Consider the following 15,854-nt stretch of genomic DNA (forward strand, 5'->3'; position numbering starts at 1 on the left):
GCGGCGGTGGTGACAGAAGACCGGGCCACCGCCTTTAAAAGAGCTATAAGAAGGCACGGTGGCCCGGCAGAAGAACCGAAGAGGGGGACAAGATCCCCAAAGTCGGGAGAAGAGGCCGGCGGCGGGGAGGAAGAAAGCCGGACTCCTCCGCTAGCAAAAGAGCTACAAGAAGATAGCGGAGGAGTCCGGCGAGAAGACCCCCGAAGACGGAAGACCCCCGGAGCTGTGCAATAAAATATTTTAACCCTGTGTTGTGTTTTTTTTGTACTTTATTTCACAGGTGAATGGGTAGGGGTACATTGTACCCCATACTCATTCACATAGGGTGGGGGGCCGGTATCCGGGGGCCCCCTTATTAAAGGGGGCTCGCGGATTCCGATAAGCCCCCCGCCCGCAGACCCCGACAACCAACGGCCAGGGTTGTCGGGAAGAGGCCCTTGTCCTCATCAACATGGGGACAAGGTGCTTTGGGGTGGGGGGGCCGCACGCCCCCCCTCCCCCAAGCCACCCCCCCATGTTGAGGGCACGCAGCCTGGTACGGCTCAGGAGGGGGGGGTCGCCCGCTCGTCCCCACCCCCCTTCCTGGCCGGCCGGGTAGCGTGCTCGGATAAGGGTCTGGTATGGATCTGGGGGGGACCCCCACGCCGTTTTTTTTTCGGCGTAGGGGGTTCCCCTTAATATTCATACCAGACCCAAGGGCCTGGTATGCTCTCGGAGGGGGAACCCACGCCAAATTTTTATTCATAAATTTGGCGTGGAGTGCCCTCTTGAGAGCTGATAATTCTGTCAGAGTCGCCTCCGTATAGACGGAGATCCGACTTGGAGGCGATCTCCATTGAAATCAATGGGTACCGGTCACCTACAAGTCGGATAGAAGTAGTACAGGAACCTTTTCTGAAGTCGGAGCGACTTCAGTAGTGTGCATTAAGACGGCTCTCATTCACTTACATTGCTTTTTAAATGTTGTACGACCTGAGGCGACTAGGGGCGACCTGAAGTCGGATCGGAGTTGCCCCTGTGTGAACGGACCCTTAGTGTCCAAAATGAGATATGCTTTGGTGTGTTTGTATTGTCGTGAAAATTTTATTTCAAGTGTTTTATAAATGAATGTAAGGAAAGTTGTTTTTTTCAAAATGTTTGGCCTTTTTTTCCTTTATACAGAAACAAAATGGGAAAAAATTAGTTAATAATTACACCAAAAGAAAGCTCTATTTTCTCAAAAAAATTATATAAAATTTATTTGGGTGCAAGGTTGCATGACCTAGTAATTACCAGTCAAAGGGGTTGATTTACTAAAGGCAAATTCAGTTCTGAATTCTGAGGAGAAGATCTGAAATGAGGGGAAGCCCTGCTGATTTTATCGGCCAATCATGTACAAGCAAAAATGCTGTTTTTTATTTTCCTTGCATGCCCCCCTCAGATCCACAGCAACTGCATTCCCCCCTCAGATCTACAGCAACTGCACTTCCCCCTCAGATCTACAGCAAATGCACTTCCCCCTCAGATCTACAGCAACTGCACTTTCAAGGGCACTTGTAGTGCAAAGTGGATTTGCCTTTAGTAAATCAACCCCATAGGGGTTGATTTACTAAAAACAAATAGACTGTGCAGTTCCCCTCTGCAACTGAAATTGCTTCAGAGCTTAGCAATTGAGGTAAGGCTTCACTTTGCAAAGAATACCCAATCACGTGCAAGGAAAATAAAAAAAATGCATTTCTGCTTGCACATGATTGGATGATGAAAGTCCAGCAGAACTTCTGCTCATTTACTAAGCTCTGGAGCAACTGCACTTGCAGAGTGCACAGTCTATTGGCTTTTAGTAAATCAACCCCAAAGTATCACAGCACCTAAAATTTAAAAATGTCCTTGAAAAAGTGGCATATATAGAATAATATTCAAGAAGTTAACAAGCCTGGGCCAACCACTGTTAACTCTTTCCACTCCAAATTCAACATTTTAAAATTGGAAACACATGTCAATAACATATGTCAATGCACATAAGAATAGGAAACAACTGTGACACATGACAACGCACCTTCCTAATGCTACAACAAAAATGTGCCTATACACACACATAGATCTAAATGGGATGCTACAGAGTTGCAACCTTTTGTTGTTTGAGGACCACAGGATGTTCCTATCACTGATGTGTGCTGGAAGCAACATTATGGCATGTATTTGACCTGCATAGGAAACGACTAATGCCGCATACACACGAGTGGAATGTCCAACAGAAAAAGTCAGATGGAAGCTTTTCGTCGTATATTCCGTTCGTGTGTATGCCTCATCAGACTTTTTTAATGAAAATTCTGACGGACCTAGAAATAGGACATGTTGAATGAAGTTATTTTGCTGCTCATATTCACACAGAGTTCTCACAAACTGATTTCTTTATTATTTACTTTCAACGTATTTTATTTTCATGAAACAGAATACAGAGAAACCGAAACAACATGTTTGACAAGTAATACTTGAGTAATAACAATGTGATATTAAAAGTCATGGTAGATGTAATGTCAACCTTCCTGTCCGCTAGAGTGTGAAGAGAACTTGTAAAAAAAACACTTGAAATGAAACAGCTCTAAAGGAAATGAGCTAGCATCCCTTCATCATAAGGGTGGGTGTGTGACGCAGGAGATCTGCTAGGACTAAGGTGTAAATGCACTATGCCATAGCTGGAGAGTCTCGAAATCCCAGGTTGAGCCCAACCTAGGCCGGTTACAGGAGGAGTTCCTGTCCCTGTGCCCCTCTCGGGATCACACTGCAGAGGGAGAGGGCCCCCCGCACATAGAGCGGAAGCTCCCGGTCACCCCCCCATAATATCCAAGATCGACTATGGGGGATTGTTGTAGAGGTCGATCAGTATCCCTGAGAGAGTGGGAGGATATCCCTCCGAAGAATCAAGAAGAGGAGAGGAAAGATAGAAGAGGAAAGCGAAATAGAGAGAGAGTAGTCGATAGGTTCCCAGTGGTCACTCTAAGTTCAGCGTTTGGGCCGGGGGGATCCCTGGGATGATGGAGATCCCCACAAAATGGGCCCCGGGTTCCCAGGTTAGCTCAAATTTTTCCGTGTAATCATTGAGGGAGCTCGCTAGTTTTTCTTGGGTCATAATCCATGAGATTTTCCTTATAGCTAGCCTAATGGAGACCGCAGGTTGTTTCCAAGCTTTAGCTAGGGTCATTTTCGCCCCTAAAAGGATGAAGTGGAACAATTTCCGCTTATATTTGGGGATGTGAGGAAGATGTGCATTCAGTAAGGCAATTTCTGGGAGCCTAGAGAGCTCGTATCCGGTCACTTTTTTGATGATGTTGAATATTTTCTTCCAATAATGTCTAATTCTAGGGCACTGCCACCACACATGTGCAATTGTGCCTAACAATTGGCAACCCCTGAAACACAAAGGATCAGCCGTCGGGAATATCTTAGCTAGTCTCGCGGGGGTTAGATACCATCTGGTGACTACTTTTATATTTGCTTCCATTAGGGAGGTGTTTAAAATTCCTTTATAGGCTATAGATAGAGCAGATTGCCAAGACTCAAGACTCCACTGAAACTGAAGATCCTCCTCCCAGGCTATCATGTAAGAGGACTTCCCCGAGGGTTGCGAGAGTGAAGCGTAGATGATGGAAATCCCCCCCCCCCCCTTTGTTCCACTGCTTGACGACACCAGAGTTCGTAGCTAGAGAAACGTGGAGGGTTTGGTTTGTCTAGCCATAGGCCATGTAGGAAATGGCTGATTTGTCCAAATCTAAACCTTTCCGTTCTCGGGAGGTCTAGCTTACTAACGCACTGTGCAAGAGAGAGGGGCCCGTTGGTAGAAAAAAAATTCCTATTCGGTACAGCCCTTTGTCCAGCCACCATTGAAAGGCCTGTATATCTAGCCCTGGAGGGAATTTGGGATTCCGGAAAATGTGGGACAGAGGAGTTAGGCCTGAGGTGATGTTCGGATTCAGCTTTAATTTGTCCCATAGGGAGAAAGAATGGGAGAGCGTGGGGGCCAAGATTGGGGGTCTGCTTTTAGGTGCAGTCCAAAGTAAGAAGTCCAGAGTGTTGTGCGGGACTGCTTGTCTTTCTATTTGTAGCCAGTCAGGTTTCTCCCCATTAAAGTATATCGCTGAGAGCTGCGCCAATCTGGCCGCCTGATAGTATCTGTGTAGATGCGAGAGGCCAAGACCACCTTGTTTGCGTTTTAAGTAAAGGGTTTGTTGAGGAAATCTATAGCCCGCGCCTCCCCAGACAAATTTCAGGACTTTGCTTTGGAAAGATCTAAGGTGATCTGACCGTATCGGGATTGGGAGAGCCCTGAAGAGGTACAATAGTCTTGGCATCAAAGTCATCTTTACGGCGTTAATTTTGCATAGCCAGGAGATATTTTGTGTGGACCCAAATGTTAGGTCTTGTTCTAGCTTGCGAAACATGGGGGGGTATTTTTTCTCATAAAGAGTGTTGAATTTGGGAGTAAGGTTTATGCCTAGATATTTAATTGCATGATCATTCCAATCGAAACGGAAATTTAATTTGAGTAGATCCACCAGTGCAGGGGGAAGGGAGACGTTGAGGGCTTGGGATTTGGAAAAATTTACTTCCAGGCCAGAGACTTTTGCAAATGAGGTCAGGGTATTACATAAATTCGGGAGGGAAATAAGGGGGGAGGTGATAAAGAGTATCAAGTCGTCAGCGAACAATCCGCATTTGTGTTCCTGAGGCCCACAGAGTACCCCTTTAATGTCTGGATTTGTCCTGATTGCAATTGCTATTGTCTCAATCGCTATAGCGAAGAGTAATGGGGATAAAGGACAACCCTGCCTCGTGCCTCTAGCTATTTTGATAGGAGTGGATAGGTATCCCTGTGATTTGATAGTAGCTGTGGGTGTAGAATATAAAGCTTTTATGATTCCCATAAAGCGTTCTCCGAACCCCCAACGTTCCAAGAGCGTAAAAAGGTATTGCCATGAGACTGAGTCGAACGCCTTTTGTATATCTAATGAAAGTAACATACCCTGTTGCTTGGGGCCCCCGGCCAGTTCGATTGAAGAATAGAGACCACATCTATGGTACGTCTAGTCTGGTCAGATCCCTGTCTGCCTGGAATAAAGCCGACCTGGTCTTTGTGAATATAAGCGCGAATAAAGGAGTTTAGCCTATTTGCGAGGATTTTGGTGAGAATTTTGAGGTCGTTATTTATCAATGAAATGGGTCTGTAATTACCTACTTCTTCAGGATTTTTGTCAGGTTTCGGGAGCACTGTTATAAAAGCTGAGTTTAAATCAGGGTTTAGAGGAGAGCCAATCACCTTTTCGTTGAAAAAATTTGTCATGTACGGGGCTAGGGTCTCGGCAAAGGACTTATAGTAGGGCACCGATAGACCATCCGGTCCCGGAGCAGAGCCCTTCTTCAAATTCTTAATTACCTCTAAGGTCTCTTCTACGGAGATCATCTCTTCCATGAGGGCTTTGTGTATATCTGAGAGTGATGGGATGGGTAAAGTGTCCAATAATTTCGAGATAAGACTGGGGGGACCCTGTCGGTCTTCTTTGTACAGTTTGGCATAGAATTCTTGAAAAGCAGAGATAATTTTAGTGGGATCAGAGGTGGTTATGTGATCGTGAGTCCGAATTTTGGGGATAGTCCTGATTCTTGTCTTTGGGGAGAGTTTATTGGCCAGCATGCGCCCCAGTTTATCTTTATGTGAATAAAATTTGGCCCCTGCTCCATCTTAATTGTTTCTCAGCTCTCGCTGTCAAAGCGAGGTTTAATTCAAGCCTAGCTGAGTCCAGTTGAGAAATGGGGATTCTGTGTGGGTCTCTTTTGTGGATTTCTTTATTATTTATCCTCATCTCATGACTAATATTCTATTTTTTAAAAGCCCGATCTCCATAAATAATGTTTACAATTATTTTTTATATTCATCTTTTATATTTCTTTTATTTCATCAAGATTTATTTTAGGATTACCGTATTTATCGGGGTATAACACGCACCGGCGTATAACACGCACCCAAAGTTTAGGAGGGCATTTTAAGGAAAAAAGTTTTAAATTTAAATGCCAGTCAATGCAGCCTTATCAGTGTGCATCTGCAGCCTTGTCCATCATTGCAGAATGATCAGTGTCATTTGCAGCTTGCCTCACGCTGTTTGCAGCTTTACAGTGTCATTTGCAGCTTTGCAGTGTCATTTGCAGCTTGGCCAGCGCCGCCGAAAAAGACCGAGCCAACTTGCTCGGCTCCGCTCGTAGTCCCGCCTCCCTGCTGTTTCTCTAGCAAACGCTCCCGAAAAAGACCGAGCCGCCTGTACCGTGAATTTGGCTGGGCTCCGCTCGCAGTCCCGCCCAGTATGGGCGGGACTGCAAGCCGAGCCGAGCCGAGTACACAGTTCACAAATTCCAGAAGTTTCTCCACCGATGACCTCCTAGCTTGTTTATTATAATATAAGCTGTGTTTCACCTCCCACAAATTCCTCATCTCCCTGTATGTGTCTATGAAACTGCCCATGAATTCTGGGTCCTTAAACTGATTCATCTTTACTGTAAGACAATACACAAGACAAAAACACTAATGCCAGCCTAAATTCTCATTATCTTATCCCAATATAAGTCTCAATCTTGAAGCAGTATAGGCCACTGTGATGGGCCAAGTTCAAATTTTACCTTAGTTTAGCACGCTGGCCACTTCCGTTTGTTCGTCCTACACACACAGATCGTAAGTACGACACATGCGTGTTAGCTTTATATACACTGCGCATGCATGGAACTCTGCCCGCGTCGCCCGCCCCTCATGTTCTTTTTCACGAATATTCCCTGCCCCTTCTCTCTTCGGTGAACAGTAGGAGCAACATGGCAGAGACACAGGGGTTTGGAAATGATTGCACTAGCGAGGAGGAAAGCCCAGAGTCCCAAACGTCCTGATCCAGGAGAAGGAGATTTAAGGCCTCCAACATAGCCTTTGAAGAAATGGTGGAGATGGTGGACATCTTGCAGGGGAAGGATTATGATGGGAAACATGGGCCGTACACCCAGCCAAGGACAAAATCATGACAACAGTTGTGAAGACTCTGTAGCAGAAGTACGACGCCCCAAAGACCAATTAAGGAAACTCTGGTCAGACCTTAAACTAAGGGAGCCGGATCAGTATAGAAGAATAAAGAAGGTGCTTCAAAAAAGTAAGTACTTGTCCTGTGTTCCTATTATGATTATTAACTTGCATGCCGCTCCATGTGCTTTTCTTTACTGTTGTACGGTTTTAAATGGCTACTTTCATGTGCGTGGGCACAGTAATTGTTCGTAGGAAACATTGTTAGTTTGCAAATAAATAAATACAATGTTTTTAACTGATACAGGGTTTTAACTACAGTTTGGTCATGCTAATTTCTCTTATTAAAAGAAGTTTAGGACATTGTTGTCTAGATGTCTTTGAAACCTGAATGAATTGAAAACTTGATTCAGTGGAATGTAAGGAGAGGGCACTCAGCAGCTGTTTATACACATCTGGACTCAGGAGCACTAGTGTAGGACACCAGATCACATTTTTTAGGGTAACCCACACAGGTGCTCCAGTGGATACCTGGGGTGTCTCCAGCTGTGAAACTTGGCCAAAAAGGTAAGTATTTGAGCTTGGTTAAAAGGGGATTAATCATGTCTTCAACTTGGATCTCTGCCCAAACAGACAATTGTACACCACTTCCAAGCAACATTTCATATTCCTATTTCTGGACTCAAATATCTGTGTGCTAAGTATACCTTTTTTTTCATTCTCATAGGGGAGAAAAGACTCGGAGGACACCACTCAGAGGACACCAAGGACCCCCCACATCATGATTGGCAAATCAGCCCAAGCCCCCCTGAGGATCTGGAGGAAGGAGAGCTGGAAGAAGTGGGCGAGATGGGCACCCCAACAGGTGAGTGTCTGACACCCCAGCTTCAGGTAATCTATGTATGCCTGCATATTTCTAAATACATGTTTTTTAACCAAATTTTAGGTGATATGCTGGTTGTGGAAGAGGAAGCTGAAGCTTTCACTAGGGCCAGCGCCCAAAGGCTCATCCAGGAAATCATGCAGTGGAATGGGGAAATCGACAATATTCTAAATAGACTGAATATTATGGAACAGCAAATGAAGAACATGATTATACATTTTAAAAGCCAAATTTCGAAGGTGCACACGGTGTGTCAACAAGTGCTATCTGCCATGAAGGGATCTCAATGTACGCGTTTTGTGGGTGCAACCCCTTCCTCGTAACTGTAGTAGGTGAGAGGAAGGGGTTGCACCCCCAAAAGACATCCATTGTTCCCCCATGATGAAGATAGCACATGTTGACATTACCCATTTGGACTCCCAATTTGTGTGCATCTTCAAAATGTGGCTTTTACAGGGGTGACATCACCCCATCTGATGAAGGCAATATCAAGATTAGGGATGAACTCGGTGTTCGAGTCGAACACCGGCCGTTCGCCCGTTCGCCAAAGCCAGAACTCTGTGGGCCGTTTGCGCCATATTCATATGGCACTCATGGCCCACAATGCACTGCACCATCTCAGTGCATTGCTGGCTCATGATTGGCCAAGCATGCACTGTGACCCCGCATGCTTGGCCAATCACAGTGACGGCAGCGAGGAGAGCCATAATTGGCCAAAAACATTGCGTGGCCAAAACATCAGCCGCTTGGGCACCACATGCTTGACCAGAGATATGTTGACCTGCCATGCAGCTCGTTGGCAAGCGTACCTTAAAGACACACACCAAAGAACAAAGCGGACCTCTCTTTGCTCCTCATCAGCTGGGATCTCCATCCCCACTAGACCTTCAGTCCTCTCTGAAACCTGCACTGAGAAGAATGAAGGTGTAGAATTAGGTGTGTCACAGCCAAGTACTTGCGGGCACTCTGCTAGCAGTACACCGACGTCCGATTGTAGCAGGCAAATTTCCCTGCCCCAGCTGCTGGACCGTCTAAAGAAGTTCACTCCCAGCCATCCACATACCCAGCGAAGTTGAATGCTAGCTTGGCTAAATTCCTAGCACTTCAACTGCTGCCTTTTCAGTTGGTAGACTTGGCCCCCTTCCGTGAGTTTGTGCAATGTGCGGTTCTTCAGTGGCAGGCAATGAATTCCCAAACGCCACTTTTTCTCATGGCATGTGGAAGGCAATGTCTATGCCTCGCTGGACAGGGCGGTAAGCGGTAAGGTGCATATTACCGATGACTCATGGTCCAGCAGGCATGGACAGGGACGTTACCTATCTTTCATGGCCCATTGGGTCACTCTTCTGGCAGCTGGGAAGGATGCAGGACAAGGTGCAGTAGTGTTGGAGGTTGTTCCGCCACCATGCCTCCAAAATGCTACTACTGGTTGTGACACACCTCTCTCCTCCACCCCTCCTCTTCTTCTTCCTCCATGGCCTCTTCCAGTGCTTTGTCAATGGGGCTAAGCAAGTATGCAGGCAAAAAGATGCCATGCTGTGCTTGCGCTGGTTTGTTTGGGGGACAGGAGCCACACTGGGGCAGATATTTTGTCAGCTTTGCAGGGGCAGGCCGAGGGGTGGTTGATGCCACGCCAGCTTAAGCCAGAAATGGTGGTTTGTGACAATGGCACCAACCTCCTCTCCGCCCTCCAACAGGGACAACTGACCCATGTGCCCTGTGTGGCTCATGTCCTTAACCTGGTGGTGCAGGGGTTCTTGGGAAGGTACCTGGGCTTACAGGATGTCCTGAGGCAGGCCAGGAAAGTCTGTGTGCATTTCCGCCGATCATATAATGCCAGTGCTTGGCTGGCTGAGCTCCAAAAGGAGTTGAACCTGCCCAAGAACCGCCTTATATGTGACATGCCCACCAGGTGGAACTCAACGTTGGCCATGCTGCAGTGACTGCACACGCAGCAGAGGGCCATCAATGAGTACCTGTGCGACTACGGCACCAGGAAAGGGTCAGGGGAGCTTGGTTTTTTTCACCACGCCAGTGGGGCATGATCAGGGATGCATGCACTGTCCTGTCACCATTTGAGGAAGCCACGAGGATGGTGAGCAGTGACAGTGCATGCATCAGTGACACTGTCCCTCTTGTCCACCTGTTGTAGCATACGCTGCGTGGAATAATGGATAGGGCACTTGAGGCAGAACAGAGGCAGGAAGAGGAGGACTTCCTTGCTTCTCAAGGCCCCCTTTATCCAGACATTGTTCCTGCTGTCCCATCACACAGGAAGAGGAGGAGGAGGAGGAAGAGGAGGCTTGTGTCAGCATGGAGGTGGAGCCCATGGAGGTGGAGCCTGGCACTCAGCATCAGCAGTCTTTTAGGGATGATTTACAGTTCCAAGAATCCCGTGGACTTGTACGTGGCTGGAAGGAGGTGGCTGCGGATCATGTTGTCCTTAGTGACCCAGAGGACTCCAGACCAAATGCCTCAGCTAATCTACGCTGCATGGCCTCCCTGATCCTGCAAAGCCTGCTTGATATAATATTTCACAGCAGGGCCCGTTCCTGCGCCCACCGAGAGTAACTGTGAGGACTTATAGTGTTGTAACACCAGCACCACCACCTCCAAAGGCCCAGTTTTTCTACCACTGTTCAACAATGGCATGTAATTACAATTCTTGATATAATCGTTCACAGCAGGGCGCTCCAGCGCCAAAGAGTCACTTTGAGGGCTTACAGTGTTGTGGCAACACCAACACCTTAGGCCCACATTTCTGCAGAGCATATAGGGCAGGCCCCTACTTTCAAACATCCAACTTACAAACGTCTCCTACTTGCAAACGGAAGGAGACAACAGGAAGTGAGATGAAAAAAGACGGAGGGCAAAACAAATTATACAGGGGTGATAACCCTTCCCTATGTTTTCCAAAAAGCTTAAAAATAGATTTTTGGACTGGAGCTACACTTTAAAAATGTACTAGTTCAAAATTACAATCAGATTCTTCTTAACACAACAAACCTACACAGACCCTGTCTTGTTTGCACCGCCTGTATACTGCTGTTCTAAATATATATGGCCTGGGGGCCCCATGCCTTTCCTCTTTTTAATTTGTGTACGGGGTTCCCCTTAATATCCGTACAAGACCCAAAGGGGCTGGTAATGGGCAGGGGGGCTACCCATGCCATTTTTTTCTCAATGATTTTCATCCGTATTGCCGGAACCAGACATTACATTAAAACCGCAAGCAGTTTTAAATGACTTTTTTCATTTAAATATCATTTTGTGCAGGGACTGTTCTAAACACAGGAAACACGTGTCACTTCACAGGCATACTATAGACACCCCCCAGGCACGATATTTAAAGGAATATTTCACTTTTTTTTCACTTTAATCGTCATTAAAATCAGTGCTCCTTAAAAAAGGCAGTTTTTAAAACAAAATTTAGCATTGATCCATGTCCCCTGGGGCAGGAGCCGGGTCCCCAAACCCTTTTTATGACAATATCTTGCATATTAGCCATTAAATTAGCACTTTTTATTTCGAATGTTCGAGTCCCATAGACTTCAATGGGGTTCTAAAGTTCGTACGAATTTTCGGTCCGTTTGAAAGTTCTGGTGCGAACCGAACCGGGGGGTGTTCGGCTCATCCCTAATCAAGACATTTTTGACACTATAATGTCTGATATTGCCTTCAGTTTTTATACGTTGAACTTTGTAAGTTCCAGAGTTGTGTATGTTATGCTTTAAAACATGCCTGTTTGTAAAACAACAAAAATATTGAGAAATTTTTTATTTTTTTTTACATTTTCTAAACATTTTGAAAAACAACAATGTGTGACTTCTTCCTTCAATGCTCAATACCAGTTTTTGTAAGTAATTTTGTGTTCACAGTGACAATGGGGCTTATTTACTAAAGGAAAATCCACTTGGCACTACAAATGCACTGGGAGAACCTAGGAGACAGCCAAAAAGAAAAGCAAGCAATAAAGATATTTCTAGATTTTATCTGATCATTTTTTTTATTAAAAAAAAATTTGACATTGTCTGGCATTGCAATGGCCCCCTTACCCGGAAATAATTAACATATTTCTCCCGAACTTCACAGTACGGCCAGTATCCAGGCCCGTCAGGGAATTGTCTGTAATAAGTCCGGCCTCAGGCCCAACTGAAGCTAGATAATTCAGTGAATTTTTTCTTAAATAATTGTGCAGTATGCAACAGCATAGGATGATATGGTTGATTTTGTAGTCCGACATATGGATTGCTGTCAGAAACAGGGGGAACCAGCTGGCCATTATCCCAAAGGTATTCTCAATGACTCTTCTCGTTCTGGCCAGCCGGTAGTTAAAAGCCCTCCGCTCTGGGGTGAGGGTCCTTTGGGGGAATGGCCTCATCAGGTGCTCACCCAGACCGAAAACTTCATCTGCAATAAAGATGAAGGGGAGTTCTTCCACGTTATCCTCAGCAGGTGGCAATGCCAGGCCACCAGTCTGGAGACGTTGGTAAAAATCTGTCTGGGCAAAGACTCCTCCATCTGACCTCCAGCTATTCTTCCCCATGTCCACATAGAACTCATAGTGTGTTAACACCACCGCCATTAATACTATGCTATTAAACCGCTTATAGTTATAATAGTAAGACCCCGAATGGGGTGGTGGCACAATGTGGACATGTTTCCCATCTATAGCCCCTCCACAGTTGGAAAAGTCCCAACGGTCAGCATAAAGGGACGCCACAGTCTGCCATTCCTGTGGCGTTGAAGGAAACTGTGGAGTCAAATAAGAAAAAAAGTAAGTACTTTTGCACATAACATTGCAAGCAGATTACACAAAAACATTCTTGCACAACATCAGTATAACATTTATTTTAAGGAGCATACAAAGACAAAAATCTAAAGCCCCGTACACACGAGAGGACTTATGTCCGACAGACTTCCGAAGGAGTTCCGTCGGATTTCTGCCGGAGTTCCGACGGAGTTCTGACGGACTTTTCGGCGGAGCGGACTTGGCCACACACAATCACACTAAACTCCGACGGATTTGAATGTGATGACGTACGACTGGATTCGAATACGGAAGTTCATAGCCAGTAGCCAATAGCTGCCCTAGCGTCGGTTTTAGTCCGTCGGAATAGCACACACACGAGCGGAGTTTTCGAAGGGACCCGGGTCCGGCGGAGTTCCGTCGGGAAAATTTGAAGCATGTTCCATATTCTAAAGTCCTTCGGACTTTGGCGAGTCAAAAGTCCGTTGCAGCCCACACACGATCGAATAGTCTGACGGACTCAGTCCGTCGGACTTTGGACGTTGAAAAGTCCACTCGTGTGTACGCGGCTTAAGGCCTACTTATCAGATTCCTCACCCCCTCTGATGGCCCATTGATAAAATTGTATGGGGGGGAGGGTTTGAGGTGATTTCGGGAGCCAAAAAATAAAAAGCCTCCAGCACTCTGCCTGAATTTAAGGACACACATAACATTTGGACACATTTTAGGGTGTGTTTCGGGGAAAGCAGTACAATGGAGCTGACAATATACATTGTTTAAGGGACTAGGCTATAGGCGTATATGGGCCTAGGATAGCATGCTAGGGATGTTAGTGAAGGAAAATATGCATGTAGGCCAAATAAGGATGTTAAAGGAGAAAACTTACCTTAATATAGTCCTTCTGCAGGACCTGAATGATGTCCGAACAGGTCTCTGGAATAATGATCCCCAGAGCCTGGGGGAAATGCCTGTTGAAAACTTGAGGTCCTGCAGACTTCTCCCAGTCTCCAAGTACCGCAACGTGGCGACTAGCCTCTGCTCTGGAGTGATGGCTTGCCTCCTGCAGCAAAGCCAACAGACGGTAAAAAACGGGGTCCGCCATCCTGAGATAATTCCTGAAATCATCAGGATTATTCTCCTGGATCTCACAAAGCAAAGGCATGTGTGAGAATTGGTCACACTGGAGTAACCAATTCTTGGTCCATGAACTCCTAATTACCCTGTCCATGGACTGGGCTCGGGTCAAAGTATGAACCCCAACACCAAGTCCCCACACAGCACGAACTCTACAATGCGTACGTACCTGCACCATGGTTTCAAAGCGGTTGGCTGGTTAGAACGAACTTAACAGAACGCACACTGAAGAGCAGCAAGGCCTGTGAAGAGCGAGCTGAAAATCAGTAACAAGCGGATCTGAACGCACTGAAAAACTCATACGAACTGACTACACGCACTGAAAACCAGATACAAACACACAAGCACAAACTGAACAGCAGTAAAACGATCAGAAAAAGCTGGAGTCTGAAAAGCGCGAATCGTCTCTAACCAAACTTCTACTAACACGAGATCAGCAGAAGGAGGTGGCACACTGGGTCTTGAACTTCCTTTTTCTAGTCCTGTTGCACATGCTGTACGTCACCGGGTTCTTAACGATCAGACTTTGGTGTGATTGTGTGTACGACAGTTTCAGCGGAATTCCGTCGGAAAAACCTTCGGAGTTCATTCCAACGGGAAAACCAGTCGTGTGTACGTGGCATAAATCATGCTATGTACAACCTACATGTGAAATCGGGACAAAGTAAGAAGAACTGGGATCGGGTGGAGGTGGAATCTATTTGAAATACATTGAACTGAAAATCATAACTTGCGTTTTGCTTCCTATAGTATTGTGAGTGTTCAGTTATGCAATACAGAACTCTTAAATACATTTCTATATTTGCTATATTTGATTGATTTGGGCATTATGGAAATGCTTTTGTGTTATCTCTGAAAGGCGTTTTGATGGTTTATTGGACAAAGTCCTTTAGGACACAGATCCTTAAGAAAAATGAGAACACATCCTAATTAAGGTTTTATTCGATCAACTCCAGAAGAACTGATTATATGCTGTTGAAATCAATGAGGGTTTCAGAGGTATTCTGCTCTAAACAATACTGTCATAGCTTAACAAATAAGCCTCGTGGGAGAGAAGAATAAATGACAAGTCATACCAAAATTTATAGCTTCTTATTGTGCCTATAAACTGCAGGTGTCTCATCTGTTAATGCTCACTGCTTTATAACTCTGTTGTATGCTGCCACCTACTGACTGCATTGCATACTTTTCATGCGTCTCCACTAATCCTTATAATCCATTAATAGAGGGATCTCCCTAATGGTGGCCATACATGCTTTGATAAAGAAATTGTTTCTTTTGTGATCAATTTCTTGCGGCAAGAAAAATTGATTTATAGTCGAAAACCGATTCGTTCGATATGCCACACATAGGGAAGTGGATTTTGATCCACAGCTAAATTATAAATCACATCTATGTAATCTCATAAGCTGATCTATCAAAATATGATATTATTAATGAACAAAGAATTTCAATGCTGATGATCGATTCAAAGCCATCAATAATTTTCCATTCTGGCCATTCAACTCAGTTTGTTTGAATCCGATCCAAATCAAGTCTAAATTAATCAGAATGGAAGTTACGACTATTTGATTGTTTGCAATTAATACTACTTATGTAGCACCCTCCTAATTGGGCTGCTAGGTAAATGTAGTCTTTTTTGTCTTCTTTGTAATCATTGGAACAATTGTTTATTTCTTTTGGCTGTTTTGGGTTTCGCAGGCTGCAAGTTTGATTGCTCTCCCTGCTTTCCAGCAAGTTATAGTCAGGAACGCCTGCTTTATCATAGCTGCTGGTTCCAGCATCCTGGTTTTGACTATGATGCATTTTCCCTGTCTGCCTGTCCACCTGCAAGGTGATTGATCTCTGGGTGGAGACCAAACCTGATTTAAGCCAGGTAAGCCTGCAGTCTCATGCTTATGATAGCATGTATAATTTGTGTTCCAGGCTCCCTGCTTGTCTGCCCTGCTAGATTGGATTCCCTTGTTGATGACCACAGATTGGATATTGACTATTCTCTAAACTCTGCCTGCCTTTTGACTATGGATTGACCTTGACTATTCTGAACCTTGCCTACCCTA

The 15,854-nt window shown here is 45.4% G+C and overlaps 1 protein-coding gene across 2 annotated transcripts in view; it reads left to right on the top strand.

The window, feature by feature from the left end:
* Positions 1 to 15,854, top strand: part of SCOC (short coiled-coil protein) — a 221,474-nt gene that overhangs the window by 117,280 nt on the left and 88,340 nt on the right. Inside the window, exons 2-3 of one of the 2 annotated variants that reach the window (XM_077476933.1) lie at positions 7,755 to 7,892; positions 7,974 to 11,661. The exons of the other annotated variant lie outside the window; for it this stretch is intronic. Coding sequence (XP_077333059.1) covers positions 7,755 to 7,892; positions 7,974 to 8,233 — 398 coding nt within the window. The 3' untranslated portion in view covers positions 8,234 to 11,661. Of the gene's footprint in view, positions 1 to 7,754; positions 7,893 to 7,973; positions 11,662 to 15,854 lie in introns of those variants that run through there. 2 annotated transcript variants of the gene reach the window in all.

Source organism: Lithobates pipiens, unplaced genomic scaffold, assembly GCF_037356315.1.
Source record: "Lithobates pipiens isolate NorthernLeopardFrog02 unplaced genomic scaffold, aLitPip1_a1.2 Scaffold_13, whole genome shotgun sequence".
Taxonomy (NCBI): domain Eukaryota; kingdom Metazoa; phylum Chordata; class Amphibia; order Anura; family Ranidae; genus Lithobates; species Lithobates pipiens.